We start from the raw sequence: 17,146 nt of genomic DNA, 5'->3' as shown, positions 1-17,146 counted from the left end.
CACTTAACACTCACTCAGAGTGAACACACTTAACACTCACTCAGAGTGAACACACTTAACACTCACTCAGAGTGAACACACACGAACACTCACTCAGAGTGAACACACTTAACACTCACTCAGAGTGAACACACACGAACACTCACTCAGAGTGAACACACTTAACACTCACTCAGAGTGAACACACTTAACACTCACTCAGAGTGAACACACACGGACACTCACTCAGAGTGAACACACACGAACACTCACTCAGAGTGAACACACTGAACACTCACTCAGAGTGAACACACACGAACACTCACTCAGAGTGAACACACACGAACACTCACTCAGAGTGAACACACACGAACACTCACTCAGAGTGAACACACACGAACACTCACTCAGAGTGAACACACACGAACACTCACTCAGAGTGAACACACACGAACACTCACTCAGAGTGAACACACACGAACACTCACTCAGAGTGAACACACACGAACACTCACTCAGAGTGAACACACACGAACACTCACTCAGAGTGAACACACTTAACACTCACTCAGAGTGAACACACACGGACACTCACTCAGAGTGAACACACACGAACACTCACTCAGAGTGAACACACTGAACACTCACTCAGAGTAAACACACGAACACTCACTCAGAGTGAACACACACGAACACTCACTCAGAGTGAACACACACGAACACTCACTCAGAGTGAACACACACGAACACTCACTCAGAGTGAACACACACGAACACTCACTCAGAGTGAACACACTGAACACTCACTCAGAGTGAACACACTGAACACTCACTCAGAGTGAACACACTGAACACTCACTCAGAGTGAACACACTGAACACTCACTCAGAGTGAACACACTGAACACTCACTCAGAGTGAACACACTGAACACTCACTCAGAGTGAACACACTGAACACTCACTCAGAGTGAACACACTGAACACTCACTCAGAGTGAACACACTGAACACTCACTCAGAGTGAACACACTGAACACTCACTCAGAGTGAACACACTGAACACTCACTCAGAGTGAACACACTGAACACTCACTCAGAGTGAACACACTGAACACTCACTCAGAGTGAACACACTGAACACTCACTCAGAGTGAACACACTGAACACTCACTCAGAGTGAACACACTGAACACTCACTCAGAGTGAACACACTGAACACTCACTCAGAGTGAACACACTGAACACTCCTCTCACCCGTCCTCCTGCTCTCACCCGTCCTCCTGCTCTCACCCGTCCTCCTGCTCTCACCCGTCCTCCTGCTCTCACCCGTCCTCCTGCTCTCACCCGTCCTTTCCTCTCTCACCCGTCCTTTCCTCTCTCACCCGTCCTTTCCTCTCTCACCCGTCCTCCTCTCCCCTGTTCCATCTCCTCTGTCCTCTCACCTTTGTCCTCTCTCACCTTTGTCCTCTCTCACCTTTGTCCTCTCTCACCTTTGTCCTCTCTCACCTGTCTTCTCTCTCACCTGTCTTCTCTCTCACCTGTCTTCTCTCTCACCTGTCTTCTCTCTCACCTGTCTTCTCTCTCACCTGTCTTCTCTCTCACCTGTGTCCTTTTCCCTCTCCCCTGTCGTACTCTCCACTGTCCCATCTCATCTTTCCCATCTCACCTGTCCTCTCACACAAAACTCTCTGGTCCTGTCACGTCCTGTCCTACACTCTGTTCTCCTCATATTTTTCACCTCACCTCAACTCACCTCACCTCTTTATCTTCTCTCCTCTCTTCTTACTCTTCTTTTCTATGTGCTTCATCTCCTCTTCTGTCCTCTCTCTGTCCTCTTTCTGTCCTACACTCTTCTGTCTCTGTCCTATACTTCGCAGTCCTACACCATTTCCAGTCCTACTCTCTCCTGTCGCTTAATGTAATGTAATATGTAAAAATGTAACATGTGGAAACATGAATGTTGAGTATCGTTGTAGCTTTACATTTTCCCTTCACAAAGCAAATGGCCTCTCTATTGCTTTTGTACTGTACAGTTTTTTTTTTTATTTGCCCTGCAGGAACCATGACTGATGAGGACCCGTATCTTCCAGTGACCCACGAGGTGGGTGAAGAAACGCTACCATTCAAAAACATCTTGAGCACCGAATCATTTCTATATGACGTATTTCTATGTTTGTATCATGGACTTGTTAGAAGTCGTACTTTAGTAGAGAGAGAAGTCTACAGTAGAATGACAGGATAAACCTTAAAACAATCCTCCTGATAAAAAAAGACCTTTGTGTAAATATCAGATGGTGCAGCATGGTTACAAAATCGTCCGGCGAAAGAAGTTTATTGGCCGCGTGGCACCTAAAAAGCACGGTGGTTAGAATAATATCCTGCTCATACAGGAAGCGTCTCTTAGAAAGCTGCAGAGACGTATTTTTTCCTGTATTCTGCGGCCGACGTTGCTTTCCTTCAGCGTGAGATCAAACTCGAGTCAAAAGCTCCAGATCCTGGTGCAACTCAGTTACCCGATTCTCACAGGAGGCTTCGTCGAGACGGCGCCTAATCCGAATTACTTTTAGCGTTAAATCATGAAGGCTGTTGGACATGCTGTTGGGTTATTGTCTCAAATGTTTGAATGGTCTACGATGACTAAATGCTGTTTTAATCAGTACATTTAAAAAATACATGTGAAAATGTAAATAGAAATAATATGGCTCCTTTAAGAAGTATTAAATATACGTTATAAAACATTTTTATAACGTATATTTTTTTTAAAAATATAAAATAATACAAGCTCTGTGTGACTGACATGGTTTTTCTTCTCTTCTCTCTCTGTAGTACTTTGACTTTGATCACCAATGGATTACGATCGACCAGAACTTTCCCGCCGTGCCGATTTCCAACCAACATCGTATAGGTAAAAGTGCGATGATCGGATACTCTGGTCCGGGCGTCGTTTTTATTCTGTTATTAAAAAACCTTTCATATTCAGCACAAATGTGTAGTTGTGCATTTTGGAAAGATTAGGATGAAGTCTTTGAGATTTTTTACTTATCTTCCTTTGATCTAGATTAAACAAATTCCAAATGACACCCTTGCTTTAGATTAAAGAAATCATTTGGGACTCACTTGCTCTAGATTAAACGAATTATAAACGACTCCCATGCTCTAGATCCCAAATGACTCCCTTGCTATAGATTGAACGGATATGAAATGACTCCTTTGATCTGGATTAAACAAATCACAAGTGACTCCCTCGTTCTAGATTAAATGAATCCCAAATTAATACCTTGCTCTGGATTAAACAAATTCAAAATGACTCCCTTGCATTAGATTAATCAAGTTATTTGGGACAAATTATGTGAGACTCCCTTGCTCTAGATTAAACAATTCACAATTGACTCTCTTGCGCTAAATTAAACAAATTCCAAATGACTCCTTTGCTTTAAATTAGACGAATCATTTGGGATTCACTTTCTCTAGATTAAACAAATACTAAGTGACTCCCATGCTCTACATGAACCAAATACCAAATAACTCCTTTGATCCCTTGCTTCAGATTAAACAAAAAATTGGGACTCACTTGCTCTAGATTAAACAAATTCTAAATGAGTCATTTGATCTAGACTTAACAAATCCCAAGTGACTCCTTGCTCTAGATTGCTCTACAGTAGCAAACAACTCGATAGAATTATTTTATATTATGTATTTAAAATGGCTTTTTAACATGTAGATGTGTGTTTTGCTGTAATTAAGCAAAGTGTAAAGACAGATTATTAAGTGTACTTACATGTACATTATTTACATGTAAAGTATAGAGTTTTAATGTAAGATCGGTCAGCTGTTACTCGGTATTTACCCCAGCAGCTTTCCTTTCACGAACACACTGATGTATAGCTGATTATTTGTGGCGAAAAATCACTGAGTAAATTTATCAATAAATAATTCATTTATTCTCAGGAACCTGTTAAGTTAGTAAACACTTACGCTTACTTTATGTCGCTTGTTTACGGGATGTTCCACAACATTAAATAAAAATGGATAAAAAGAATAATTTTTTTAATTAACACAATGTATTGGTGTTAATTTTGTAAAAAAAAAAAAAACATTGCGATATAAGAGGAATAAAACACTTTAGGGTGGTTTTAGTGTTTTGCAACTTAGAGTGTAGCGACAACAATTTACGCTAGACACGAAACGAACAATGTGCAATTTCCATGTCATTTTTATGTTTTTAAAACTTTCAAGTTTTGCTTCTCAATTAAAACAACAACAACAGATTTGCTATCAGACCCGCTCTGCTTATGACCAAATATCACTTTGCTGAACAAGCCGTTTCGTCGTGTTGCATAAAATAACTTGGCAAAATAACAATTTCTTTACCCAACATTAGTCGCATTAGAATGCAGCGCATACCGAGAAACCAAAAAAGACCAAAATACGACTCAACAATTTGTTAACAAAATAAAATATAACAAAATGTCATAAGGTTAGCTTCACCTAAATTAGCAGGCTAACAGCTAGCTGGTTTTGCATGGTCTAGGCTAGGTTGTTACCTTTGAACTGATAAAAATTAGTTAACGTGTCCTTCTAGAGAACATCACCACATCCATCTGTTTCAGAGCTCAGAGCTACAGTTAGACAGTTGACCCTTGAAGTGGATTTCGAAGGATTTCACCACCGAGTACATGTTCATACACTTCAACAACGCGGACTTTGTCCTCTTTCGGTAACGTCTTTGTGTTAACACCTGCTTGAGAAACGAAGCCTTTGATTAGAGAACGCTTTCATCTTTCCGTTTGGATCCGTGATTCGATTTTTGAACAAAACTTTTTTCTTTATTTCACAATGAAATAGCCCTCGCTTCTGGGTGTTGTGTTTTACACAACACACAAACACCACACACAGCTCTGTCAGTGCTTTTGGCCGTGTCTCATATCACAGGTTTCTGTTCATTCGCTGTCTGTAATATTCTCTGAGGCTTTATAAAAGGAAAAATGAATGGAATTGATGATTTTTGAGGTAATTTTTAGACACGCCCCATCTTTGATATCTGTAAGAGCCCAGGTCACCAGATTGATTATTTTTGCCTATTGCACCTTTGAACGTAACTACAGACCGATAATATTACAAGAGACATAAAAAATGCTTTCAGACGTACTTTGTGGTGGTAAAACTGTAACTCTGCTTTCCTCTGCTTCCTCTTGTTGATTATTTTTCCTATAACTTTTTATCCTTATGTCCGGTATGTTTGGTTTCGCATCACAACATGTGAACACGGGCGCTCTCTGATTGATCAGGAATCCGGCGGGTTGCTTTTTTTCGTATTTTTATTGTGTTTTGTCTGCATCACATTTCACAATATCTCTCGTTGATATAATCTGCCACTTAGACAGTAAGGTGTCTAAGCATCGCCCTGCACACACACACACACACACACACACAGAGTAGTCTGTGAAGGAAACGCAAGGTGGCTTCTATTTTTTCTCGGATATTTTCACTTCTCTGTTTGATATGAGAGACACTTGAAAACACAGAACCACGTCCTGCTGTAGGGCATTTAGCACACATTATAAAAAAAAAAAAAACAACAACTAATAATTCAAAACCTACATGCTCACATCGATGGAGCCATCATGGCGGACTGTTCCCGTAAATAATCTGATGACGTGTAACATGACCATGTGCATCGTAGAGATGAGGGAGAGGCCAGTTTCTCATCACTGCTTGAGTAGAGGAAGTTCTCCCTGCTTTGTTTTAAACATAACCTGGGTTGCATCATCATAACGGGAAATGTGTCTGTGTGCGTGTGTGTGTGGACGCAGTGAAGCTCGATCGGCGCAGGTTCAGCGCCCGATTTGAGAGGATGTGGTCAGAACCGAGTCACTGTTCAACACAGGAAGAGGAGGCCGAGGCGTCTACAGCTACGCGAACACACCAAGTGTTCAGACAGAAGGCTCAAGCTAGGTCATGTAGCCAAGTGCGCAAGGGAGGAAAACTGGTGCACACTCTCATGATTGGTGCCAGTTGGTAGCTAAAAAAACATCTTAAAAAAATAGCAACATATTTTTAAAGTCTACTTTTCACCTTATCACGGTCTTAGTTTATCTTAAGCTTAATTTTAGATCTGCTCACACGTGCTTCCTGAAACGAAAACCTCAGGCAGTCAAAAACAGCTGTTTCAGTGAAATTTCGCTTAGACCTTCATTTTTTTAAAAGTGGAAAAACGTAAAGGAGATTTCTTGGCACGTTTGGGCTCCGAGGTACCAGCGCCGTTCTCGACGATCATCTCGCCATCACTCAGCATCTAATGTATTGTTTCTATAGCAACAAAGGAAAGAGGGGAGATATAGATGCTTTCTTTCTGTAAGATCTGAACGGAAGGAGTCTCCAGTGTCGGTGTTTATTTGTTTGTTTATTTTTTCACACAAAACGTTAAAAAAAAAAGCATTGTAGCAAAAGCATCGCAAAGACCGTCTTATAAGAGTACTAAAACATGGAAATGCTCAACCTGTGTGTTAACAGTCACTTCAGGTACAGTGTTGATTAGATTCCTATAGCAACACCATACCGAGTCATTTACGTATCGCAGCGGTTTCTATAAGGAAGCGTCGCTCGTGTCGGTATTAGCACTTTTTTTTTGTTTGTTGTTTTTTTTAAACACTGCCTGTCACATTTATTCAGAAATAGAGTTTGATTTCCTGTACTTTCACAGAAAACCGGATATATATTGTTTGTGTGTGTGTGTGTGTGTGTGTGTGTGTGTGTGTGTGTGTGTGTGTCATGTCTAAAATCCACTGAAATTTACTAATACTTTGAATCTGCATTTTGAGTAAAAATCTAATTATAGCTTGCTGTGTTTACTGAAATGAAGTGTGGGCTTCTCAAAACAGCCCACAGAGTCATGACGGCCCAATTCAGCACCAAATCTCTGTTTCATAGTGGAAAACATGCGCTTTAGAACTTGAAAATAATAGTCAAATCCTTTCATGTCGTGGCACATCACAGCGAAGTGTGCAGGAAAGCCAGGAGAACAGCAGCACCGTTTTAAAATGTCTCATATACTTTTGTTTTCTCCTACTCGGTTTCTCCAGAAGGACCTTCTCTCCAGATTACGGAGCAACCCAAGCAGGTAAGAATCGATGAATGGGAGATGGGAGGAGGAGATGATGATGATGATGATGATGATGATGTTATTTGGGAAGATTTGTACCACCTTTTAATAACGTATTTATTTACATCATTTTAAACAGAGGGGCTTCAGGTTTCGATACGGCTGTGAGGGTCCTTCTCACGGTGGACTCCCGGGAGCCTGCAGCGAGAAGAACAGGAAGACGTATCCTCAGGTTACGGTCAGTCTGGTTCTAATGTTTTCTGTGAGCAGGGTCTAATTCTTTCCTGGAAAAAAAAAAATTCACAATTCAAAATGTTCGCGAATATTCTAAATATTTACTGTCAAATTTTTAACCAGCACTTTTTTCAAATATTAAAAAAACAAAATCACTATTAAATGTAAAAAAAAAAAATCAATAAAATTAATAATAATTTTTCATCTTAATATCATCATCATTTATAATCTTTTTATTCATAATCTTATTTATAGAAAATCACAGAAATATTTACTATCAAATTTTTAACCAACAATTTTATTTTAAATATAAAAAAAATCACTATTAAATGTAAAAATAATAAAATAATATCATTTTATTTATTTATAATCTTATTTATAGAAAAGCACATTACAACATAATTATCACAAAATCATGTTATTGATGTTATATCATCATATCATCCAGCCTTACGAGTGACGAGCTTAAATTATTTTTATTTTATATTTAATTCTTTTATTTTATTGGGGTTTTTTTTGGGTTTTTTTGGTTTTGTTTTTTTTTTGTAGAGGTAAAAAAAATTTTTTTTGCCAAATCGGAAGTTTTAATGATTTAAAGCGCAAATAATATAAATATTATCAACATTTTAATGTATTAATAAATATAGAATTTAAAATATAATTAAGATAAATTAGATATAGATAAAACAGCAATATATATATATTTTTTCTCCCCTTTTTCTCCCCTTTCCACCTGCAAATACTCTGATTTTAGCTTTATGACTCTGATGTACGGTTTTGTTTCAGATACCATCCACTTTTCCTCTTTTCCTTTAAAGAAATCACCCTTTTGCAATAAACTGTATTAGAAGTGATTATATGATTGTAACCAGGAAGCGTGGCTGAGGGAGTTCTCTGCATCTAGTGTTAATTTCCTCAGACGAGACGAAATATGTTCATCAACAACCTTTTTTTTTTTCATGACTAAGACGAGACGATGACAAGACTGCACCACTGTCCAAAAACGCTGACTAAGACTAAATTAACATGCATTATTGTTGACGAAAAAAGACGAGACGAAAATGTTTTGTATAAAATAAAAGCTAAGATAAAATCTCTCTCTTCATTTTCGTCTACAATTGTCTCTGCTTTTTCATCAGCTGTTACGCCTTTAAAATATTCAGAACGAGTTCGCGGCTTCGCGCTGTTGCTCAAGTTACAGGTTACTTATTATATTGCTCCTACCAAATAAATCAATAATTTGACACAAAATGATGATTTAAAAAGGAGTTTATTGATTTAAAAACGATTGTATTGCTTCCACTAAAGAAAATAGTGCGCTCCGTCTCTACGGTTAGAATCCTGTGTGTCCATGGCAACGCTCTGTTTTTCATGGCAACGGTGTATTATAGTTAGCAGCGGTCTGTTATCAAGAAATAAAATAGTGTGTGCGTAGAAAGAATTCGTCCACATGCCGCTCAAATAAATAGATAATCCTGAGCGCAAGTCCACCCCTGGTCTAGTCAGACTCTTTGTGTTAAATTATATTTCTTGTCGCTGCGCAGGCTCTTTTATTGTACATGACAGCTTATGTCCCGATGACCGGTCTTTGCATTACGATTAAAAGCAGTATCAATAAAGTAAAAAAGTGATGTGCGGTCAAGTTCGAGTGTATGCACTGTTTAAACGTGTGTTCTCAACTTCTCACTGATACTTTTGTGATTCGCGGACTGTACATAGGTTGTATTTTAGGCCCACAGTAAAGTAGGCCTATTCTTTTCAGTTTTTCTGAGTATATTTATTTTATTTCTGATTTGAACAGAAACATGAGACACAAGGCAACCAAAACAGTTTTAAAACCCTTTGTAAGTTAAGCTGTCAGTCGGAGTCTGTTGGGCCCCAGCTTTTGAGTTGTGTTGGTTAAAATAAAATACTCTTCAGAACAGGTTAATGATTTGTGAATGTGTCTCCTAAATCAGACATTGAAAACCAGACACGTTTAACATTTGCATTCAACAAAAAATCATTCAACAAGTGTATTTCGTCAGGTAATTATGACATTTAACCGATGTTTGAGATGTGAAACACTTTTTTTACTGAAATGTTTATCAGTAATAATCTCAGTAATAATGTGTTATTTTAAAAAAGACTACAATTTTTTGACTAAAACTAGACTACAATTAAAAGACTTTTAGTCGACTAAAACTTGACTTAAAAAAAAAAAAGGAAAAAAATGTGAATGACTAAATATGACTAAAACTAACAAGGAAATTTGGCACAAGACTAAGACTAAATTAAAAATAGGTGACGAAATTAACACTGTCTGCATTTGAAACGTCAGATCTAACAGAGAACAAAAAAGAGAGAGAGTGGGAGAGAGACCGTGAGAGAGAGAGAGACCGAGAGAGAGACATTGCTTCTTTGGGAATTTCCTCAGAGCGTCTCGTTGGTAATTAATAGGAAGTGCTGCTACGTGTTTCTGTGACTTGTGTGGGCATCAAATGGGAAAGGAGGCATAACACAATCCGCCCCCACGACTTTAGACATACTCAGACATGCAGAGGACACCTAACCCCCCACACACCACACACACACACACAGACACACACAGACACAATGTGCTTTCTGTTGCCTTCATCAAGTAAACAGTGTAGAGTGCGTAACATGATCTGGGCTTTTCCCCACAGCTTTAATGCTGAAATGTGCATCGTCAGCACCTATTAGGGATCTGATAGGATTTTTTTTTCTTCCGGTCATTTCTTTGGAATTATGGAGGTGAAAAACTAATGTGTGTATCTGAGTCTTAACGAGTCATTTTCTTCAGAGTGAAATGTTGCCTTCTTCAGTCTGCATTTTCTATCCCCAATTTAAATTTACCTAAATTTACCTAAATACCTGCTTTCAAATGCCAGGTGAATACTTACTTTGCCCTGAAATGCTTTTTTGTTTTTTTTTGCTGTATTTCAGAGTTTATGTGGCAAATATGGTATCCTTAGACTGTGACCTAGGCAGCCAGTATTGATGTATTTATTGATGGATGTTGGTACTCTTTAGGGTGCATCACTCTGGATAAAGGTGTCTGCCAAATGTCGTTAATGTAAATGTTAAGGTGCCCACTAACGTTAAACGCTTGACCGATGTGTTAGTCACACACACACATTTGTGGTAACTCAGTGGTGTTGGCCTACTGATCAGAAGGTCATGAGTTTAAATCCCAGGGCCACTAAGCTGCCAGTTCTGGGCCCTTAACCCTCAACTGCTCTTAGACACACAGACACAATTAGATAAATGTAGGTTGCTCTGGATAACGATAAGTGCCATAAACATGCAACTTTCCCCATTTTAAATTGCTTTATGAATCTATCTTTTCATTGTATGTCAGAAGGTGTTTTCACGGTTCTTCCCACATGTGTCAGTATGAACATCCTCTGTAAGAGGAAGTGTTTCATAATACTTAAAAAGTTAAAAAAAACCACCTCCTCCTCTGTACTAGAGGAGTGTTTTGATATGGTTTGATATTCTTTTTGATATAACCGTGGGGAATTTTAATATAATCGGGGGCTGAAGTCAAATTGCATCTGAGTCAAATCATACCTGGAGAAAGTAGCATCTGAACCACATGTGAAACGCCCCGATACAGAGGCTGAGTCAAAAGCAGAAGACATCACTCCAAAATATGTAAGGACATTTTCACTTTCAGGCAGACATCAACATCAGTAAAATAATATATACATAGCTTCAACTACTGATCGTGATTCAACCCTGATAATACCAAGAAAGAACCGTTTTTTTTTTGTTTTGTTATGTTTTTTTTTTTTTTCCCCAAGGATGCGTCTTTAATGAAGGACATAAGAATGGACAGACCAGAGAAAGTCCATCGTCTGTCCCTCACAGCATCTACGTCATGTTGGGAAATCCCCATATATACACAACCTTTCTTTAATGTTACCCTGTTACCTTAATATAAAATCCAGCACCTTTTTGAAAACCTTTTTTTTTTTCACTGAAAATTAGCTATGCAATTCAAATGTAGGTTTTTTTTTTTGTTGTTGTTGTTGCTGCCCCAACACTCACTGCCCTCTGTGAACAAATGACACATTATTGATAACACCCTTAAAGGGGGGGGGGGGGGTGGTCTATGAAGTAGTTCTCTGATTTGTTTGGTGCTTTGAGGGGAATCTTGAAAGTTTTCTTGAAGATTTCCCTTTCAGAGAGAGTCGCAGGTCCACACTGATAACTATCCAAAGTGAAACCGTGTCCTAGAGCCTTTATTTAATAAATTAGCTGGATGTAGTACTTAGTTCTCAATTTTGTTAACGTTAATGCGTGTTAGTTGGCACTAAAGAGCAAGTTTTTACTTGAAGGTTTTATCCAACTCACTAATAAACAATAACTGCCGGGTTTATTTCAGAGATTATCCAGCTAATTAATAAAGTTAAAAATTAATAAAATTAAGCTAATTAATAAAGAAGTGAACAAAAAATTCAGACTTTTTCTTTCAGAGTTTAACCAGCTAAATGATAAACTTGTGCTTAAAGATAAAGTCAGGCTATAATGTTTATCCATAAGAAAAAGTTTACAAACTCGAAAGTTAACTTCCAACTTAAATTGCGTCAGTGTGTTTAGGTCATTCGCCTAACTAGATTCGCTAACACTGAAGAAATTAAAGCATAAGCTTATCTGGCCTATTTTTTTTTTTTAGATTTGCTAGCTAACTCAGAAGAACTAGCTTTATTTGAACTCTAACTAATGATTAAAGAATAAAGAGAGGATTGTGTTTAGTTTTCAGTTTGTCTTCATTTGTTTTCGTCCACAGATCTGTCATTATCACGGTCCAGCACGAATTGTGGTCCAGTTGGTGACCAACGCTAAACAGCCCCACCTGCATGCGCACAGCCTCGTAGGAAAGCAGTGCGACAAGGGCATCTGCGTCGTCGACCTCCAGCCCAAAGACTCCACCATCAGGTATATGCCAACTTTCTCCTATTCAGGAGCTAGCTGGTGTTTGCTAGCCTGGTGTTTAATCAGCATTTCTATTAGCAATAGACTTTCTAATAACGATAACGTGTTTTTGGTTTTTATTGTTTTTTTTTTTTGGTTTTTTTTTGCAGTTTTCCGAACCTGGGAATCCTTCATGTGACTAAGAAGAATGTGAGTAAGACTCTGGAGGAGAGGATGAGTGAAGCCTACAGGCTCGGTTACAACTATGGCGTGGTCATCCATCCTGAAATTGACTCTGTCCAAGTGGAGACCCGCCTTCCTCGAGAGCTCACAGGTAACCGGGAGAGTGTGGGAGAGTGTGTGTGGGAGAGAGTGTGTGTGGGAGAGAGTGTGTGTGTGCCCTTTGGAAAATAGCTTTGAAGGTTGAGTGACTGTATAACATGCTTGGCAACAACCCCAACACAACACTGACTCTTTGTCTCATTTACATGATGTATTTGCGTGTTTGGACACATTGACATCATGCAATTGTGCAGAAATTCCTGTTTTGAGGCAAGGATGTAATCCAAACTGAAACCAGGTACAAAAATCTGGTTGGACTTGTAATTAACTGTGGGTAAAAAAAAACAAGAAAACATCACCACCGTTTTTTTTTAAGGTCTGTGAGATGTACGTGAGTGTGGTGGAGTGATGATTATGTAATAAGTGATCTATGAATATGTAATATTTTGGTCAAGTGAAGATATAGATAGTGTATTAAGGAAAAATTGAATGTATGTTACAGTTCAAGAGAAGCTTTGCATTTTAGATTTAACAGGTCGCACTTTACACACACGCCTTTATTTAGGCAACACCTCCTTCACTGGGACTGACAGGCACCCAGGCCACACCTCTTTTACTGGGACTGACAGGCACACAGGCCACGCCTCTTTTACTGGGACTGACAGGCACACAGGCCACACCTCTTTTATTGGGACTGACAGGCACACAGGCCACACTTCCTTCACTGGTAATGACAGGCACACAGGCCATACCTCCTTCATTGGGACCGGCAGGCACACAGGCCACACCTCCTTCATTGGGACTGGCAGGCACACAGGCCACACCTCCTTCACTGGGACTGACAGGCACAAAGGCCACACGTCTTTCACTAAGACTGACAGGCACAAAGGCCACACGTCTTTCACTAAGACTGACAGGCACACAGGGAACACGTCTTTCACTAAGACTGACAGGCACACAGGCCACACCTCCTTCACTGGGACTAGCAGGCACACAGGCCACACCTCCTTCCCTGGGACTAACAGGCACACAGGCCACACCTCCTTGCCTGGGACTAACAGGCACACAGGCCACACGTCTTTCACTAAGACTGACAGGCACACAGGCCACACATTTTTCACTAAGACTGACAGGCACACAGGCCCGACGTCTTTCACTAAGACTGTCACTAAGACTGACAGGCACACAGGCCCGACGTCTTTCACTAAGACTGTCACTAAGACTGACAGGCACACAGGCCACTCCTCCTTCACTTGGACTAACAGGCACACTGGCCACACCTCCTTCACTGGGACTAACAGGCACACAGGCCCCACGTCTTTCACTAAGACTGTCACTAAGACTGACAGGTACACAGGCCACACCTCCTTCACTGGGACTGACAGGCACACAGGCCCGACGTCTTTCACTAAGACTGTCACTAAGACTGACAGGCACACAGGCCACACCTCCTTCACTGGGACTAACAGGCACAGAGGCCCCACGTCTTTCACTAAGACTGTCACTAAGACTGACAGGTACACAGGCCACACCTCCTTCACTGGGACTGACAGGCACACAGGCCCGACGTCTTTCACTAAGACTGTCACTAAGACTGACAGGCACACAGGCCACACCTCGGACAGGCACACAGAACCTAAAAGTCATCATGTTTGTTTGTTTGTTTCCAGAACACCAGCGGCATTTGATCTGCAGTGCCGCAGCTAACCAGGCCAAAGACATGGACCTGAGTGTAGTGAGGCTCATGTTCACCGCCTTTCTGCCCGACAGCGAGGGCGGGTTCACGCGCAGACTCGAGCCGGTCATATCCGAGCCCATCTACGACAGCAGTGAGTCCCTCGAAACGCACACACGTTTAACACACAGCTACTGTTTGCGCTTCAAAACAGGAACGGGAACTTACTGTAGTTCGTTACATGTCATCATTCCAATTCTGACAATATTTTAAATCTTGATAAAACATTGTCAGATATCATGCTGTAAATAATTTGACAGTCGCGATTGGATCACTGGGTCTGGATACGTCTCCACGTGCTAGCAGTACGACAATAAAACCTTTAAATATTTCTACTTTTAAAATAATTCGTAGCTTCACCACATTTCCACCGAATTCTTGTACACGAGTGACGCAACGTTGATGTTCCATAACGTAGCACAATCCATTTCAATTGAGTTAGCATTCGATGCTAATTGTTATTCAAGTATTTTCTTAGTAATTTCCCAATATCTGTGGCAAAGGTTGACATTCCTGATGGTTTCATGTCGCTGCACGTTTACATGATCTGTCTAAAACAATCTGATAGCGAGATATTTTGAGCCATCCATATTTTTGGCATCCGACTTGCCTAGCAACAGCGTTCTCACAACTTTAACCACAACCACATGCTTATTGAGCGCTCGACTTCCTGTGTCAATAACCTGAACGCACACAGGCAGCGAGAGAAAACAAACTGCACGGCTTTATTAGTTTGTTTTGAAGAAATAAGAAATGCGTCTGTCTGTGTATCTATAATAGAGTATATGGTGAGAGCAGTTAAAGGATGGAGGGTGAGAGAAAGAAAAAAGGAGAAAAAGGAATGAGGAATAAACACAAGGAAGCTCTCGAACACAAGGAGGAAGCGTGGGGTTCAGCATTTACATGAACCATGTGCCCCAAGTTGGATGAAACAGTTTCGGTCTTTGGAACCAAGAAACGAAAGAGCGTCTCTGGTTTTCTGTCTTTCTCACACTCACTTTCTCTCTCTCTCTCTCTCTCTCTCTCTCTCTCTCTCTCTTTCTTTCTTTCTTTCTTCTGAGCCAAACTAATTGCCAAACATCACTGCACTGAAACTACGCGTACTTTCTATTTCCACATCACGTTCTCCGACTTATGAATTGACATAAGTATTGGCGCCCTTCATGAAAACAGTAACTAAATCAGCTCAATCTTCTCTTAAGAAGATCTATTTTCATCTTGTTTTTAATTATGGGAGGGGGAAAAAAAAAAAAAAAGAGTTTTTTGGGTAAAGTAGTTTTGGTTTTGTTTTGTTTTGTTTTTTTAAACATGAACATGATATCGCGTTTGCTCTAAAACCAGGTCATAGCCCAGATTGTGTGATTTATTTTTTTTTTTTGTTTTGTTTTTTTGTTTTCTTACATTTTTATTTTCCCTTTTTTCCTTCTCACAAACCATCCGCCCTGTCGTCGCTTCTTGTTTTGCAGAAGCTCCAAACGCCTCAAACCTGAAGATCGTGCGGATGGACCGCACAGCAGGGTGTGTGACGGGTGGAGAGGAAGTGTACCTGCTCTGTGACAAAGTTCAGAAAGGTGAGGCGGCTCCTTTGAAATCCTGATTAAAGGTCAGATTTTGTGATGGACCTCCTCCATGTGTTGAATACCATCTGATTTCCTTCTAGGGGAATTCCCCTTCTAACAGGCAAATGAGTTCAGGAGGAAAGTTACGCATCACTCACACTCTTTCTATTTGTTTCTTATAGAATCCTGTGGGGTTTTTATTTCTTTCAGTTCCTACTCATCCTGCTTGAATTCACCTGCTTTATCTTTTACCGTTCAGACATTCTTACTTTTACTGTTTCTCCCTTTCCTCGTAGTGAAAGAGAGTTTCACAAAAGTCTTTCCTCCTCGTCGTCTGTCTGTTTTTTTTTCTCATGCTTGATATTAGTTATTTAATGTTTAGATTTTTTTTTTATCTGTTTACCTTCTTGTCTCTCTTACTCCTTTTTTCTCTCTCTCTTTTCTCTACATTTCCAAGTGCTGAAACTATCTGATGACGCTCATAAACCTGAAAGTTAGCCTGTGTAATGTTGTATCTTTCACACATTCGACACTGTGTGTGCTTTTGCCCGTATGAATTTCTTTTTTTTTTTTCTTCTCCTCCTTCTTTTATTACACACATCTAGTCTGATAAAGATATAAAAGGACGCGCTGCGCCATCATTCACTCTGGTTTTCTGCGTGTATTTCTAGCTATGGAGGAAGTAAATTAAAAGGATATTCAAATTAGTGTGTGTGTGTGTGTGTGTGTGCAAGTGTGTAATCAGCTGTATGAGGAAGTGATGTCCTCTTCTTCCTGATGAGAACTCCCTGGTCTGATGTCATGTGGTTTTTGTTAACAGATGACATCCAGGTGCGCTTTTATGAGGACGATGAGACGGGAATCGTCTGGGAGGCATTTGGGGATTTCTCTCCCACCGACGTGCACAGACAGGTCAGTCGCACCGCTCGTACGAAAAGTTCACAACCTGATACACGGCCAATCCGTCGTCCAGGTCGGAATTACGTCACGGTGTCTGCTTACAACTCCACCTTATGTATGACATATTCATTGTTGTTTTTCTCTCACTCAGTTCGCCATCGTGTTCAAGACGCCCAAGTACCGCGACCAGAACCTTCAGAAACCTATCTCGGTCTTCGTGCAGCTCAAAAGGAAGTCGGACAACGAGATGAGCGAGCCCAAACCTTTCACCTATCACCCACAGATCATAGGTACACAAGCCGAGTGCGGCTTTACCCATTACTCACTTGTCACCCTTTCACCCACAGATCACAACTGCCACGAGTTTTCTGATGTTAACCATCCAAGACTAGTTTAGCGTTTGAGCTGCTTTGAATTCAGCCCCTCTGGAAAAAT

General features: G+C 40.2%; 1 protein-coding gene across 1 annotated transcript in view; it reads left to right on the top strand.

Moving 5' to 3' along the window:
* Window positions 1-17,146, top strand: part of nfkb1 (nuclear factor of kappa light polypeptide gene enhancer in B-cells 1) — a 29,631-nt gene that overhangs the window by 562 nt on the left and 11,923 nt on the right. The window contains exons 2-11 of the mRNA XM_060893230.1: window positions 2,037-2,080; window positions 2,806-2,884; window positions 7,062-7,099; window positions 7,221-7,319; window positions 12,111-12,259; window positions 12,406-12,569; window positions 14,188-14,346; window positions 15,719-15,823; window positions 16,632-16,723; window positions 16,863-17,001. Of these exons, the coding sequence (XP_060749213.1) occupies window positions 2,042-2,080; window positions 2,806-2,884; window positions 7,062-7,099; window positions 7,221-7,319; window positions 12,111-12,259; window positions 12,406-12,569; window positions 14,188-14,346; window positions 15,719-15,823; window positions 16,632-16,723; window positions 16,863-17,001 (1,063 nt within the window). The 5' untranslated portion in view covers window positions 2,037-2,041. The remainder of the gene's footprint in view (window positions 1-2,036; window positions 2,081-2,805; window positions 2,885-7,061; window positions 7,100-7,220; window positions 7,320-12,110; window positions 12,260-12,405; window positions 12,570-14,187; window positions 14,347-15,718; window positions 15,824-16,631; window positions 16,724-16,862; window positions 17,002-17,146) is intronic.

This window comes from Tachysurus vachellii, chromosome 18 (assembly GCF_030014155.1).
Source record: "Tachysurus vachellii isolate PV-2020 chromosome 18, HZAU_Pvac_v1, whole genome shotgun sequence".
Lineage (NCBI taxonomy): Eukaryota > Metazoa > Chordata > Actinopteri > Siluriformes > Bagridae > Tachysurus > Tachysurus vachellii.
Note: the sequence above shows the minus strand (reverse complement) of the source record. Positions and strands in the feature narration are given on the sequence as shown.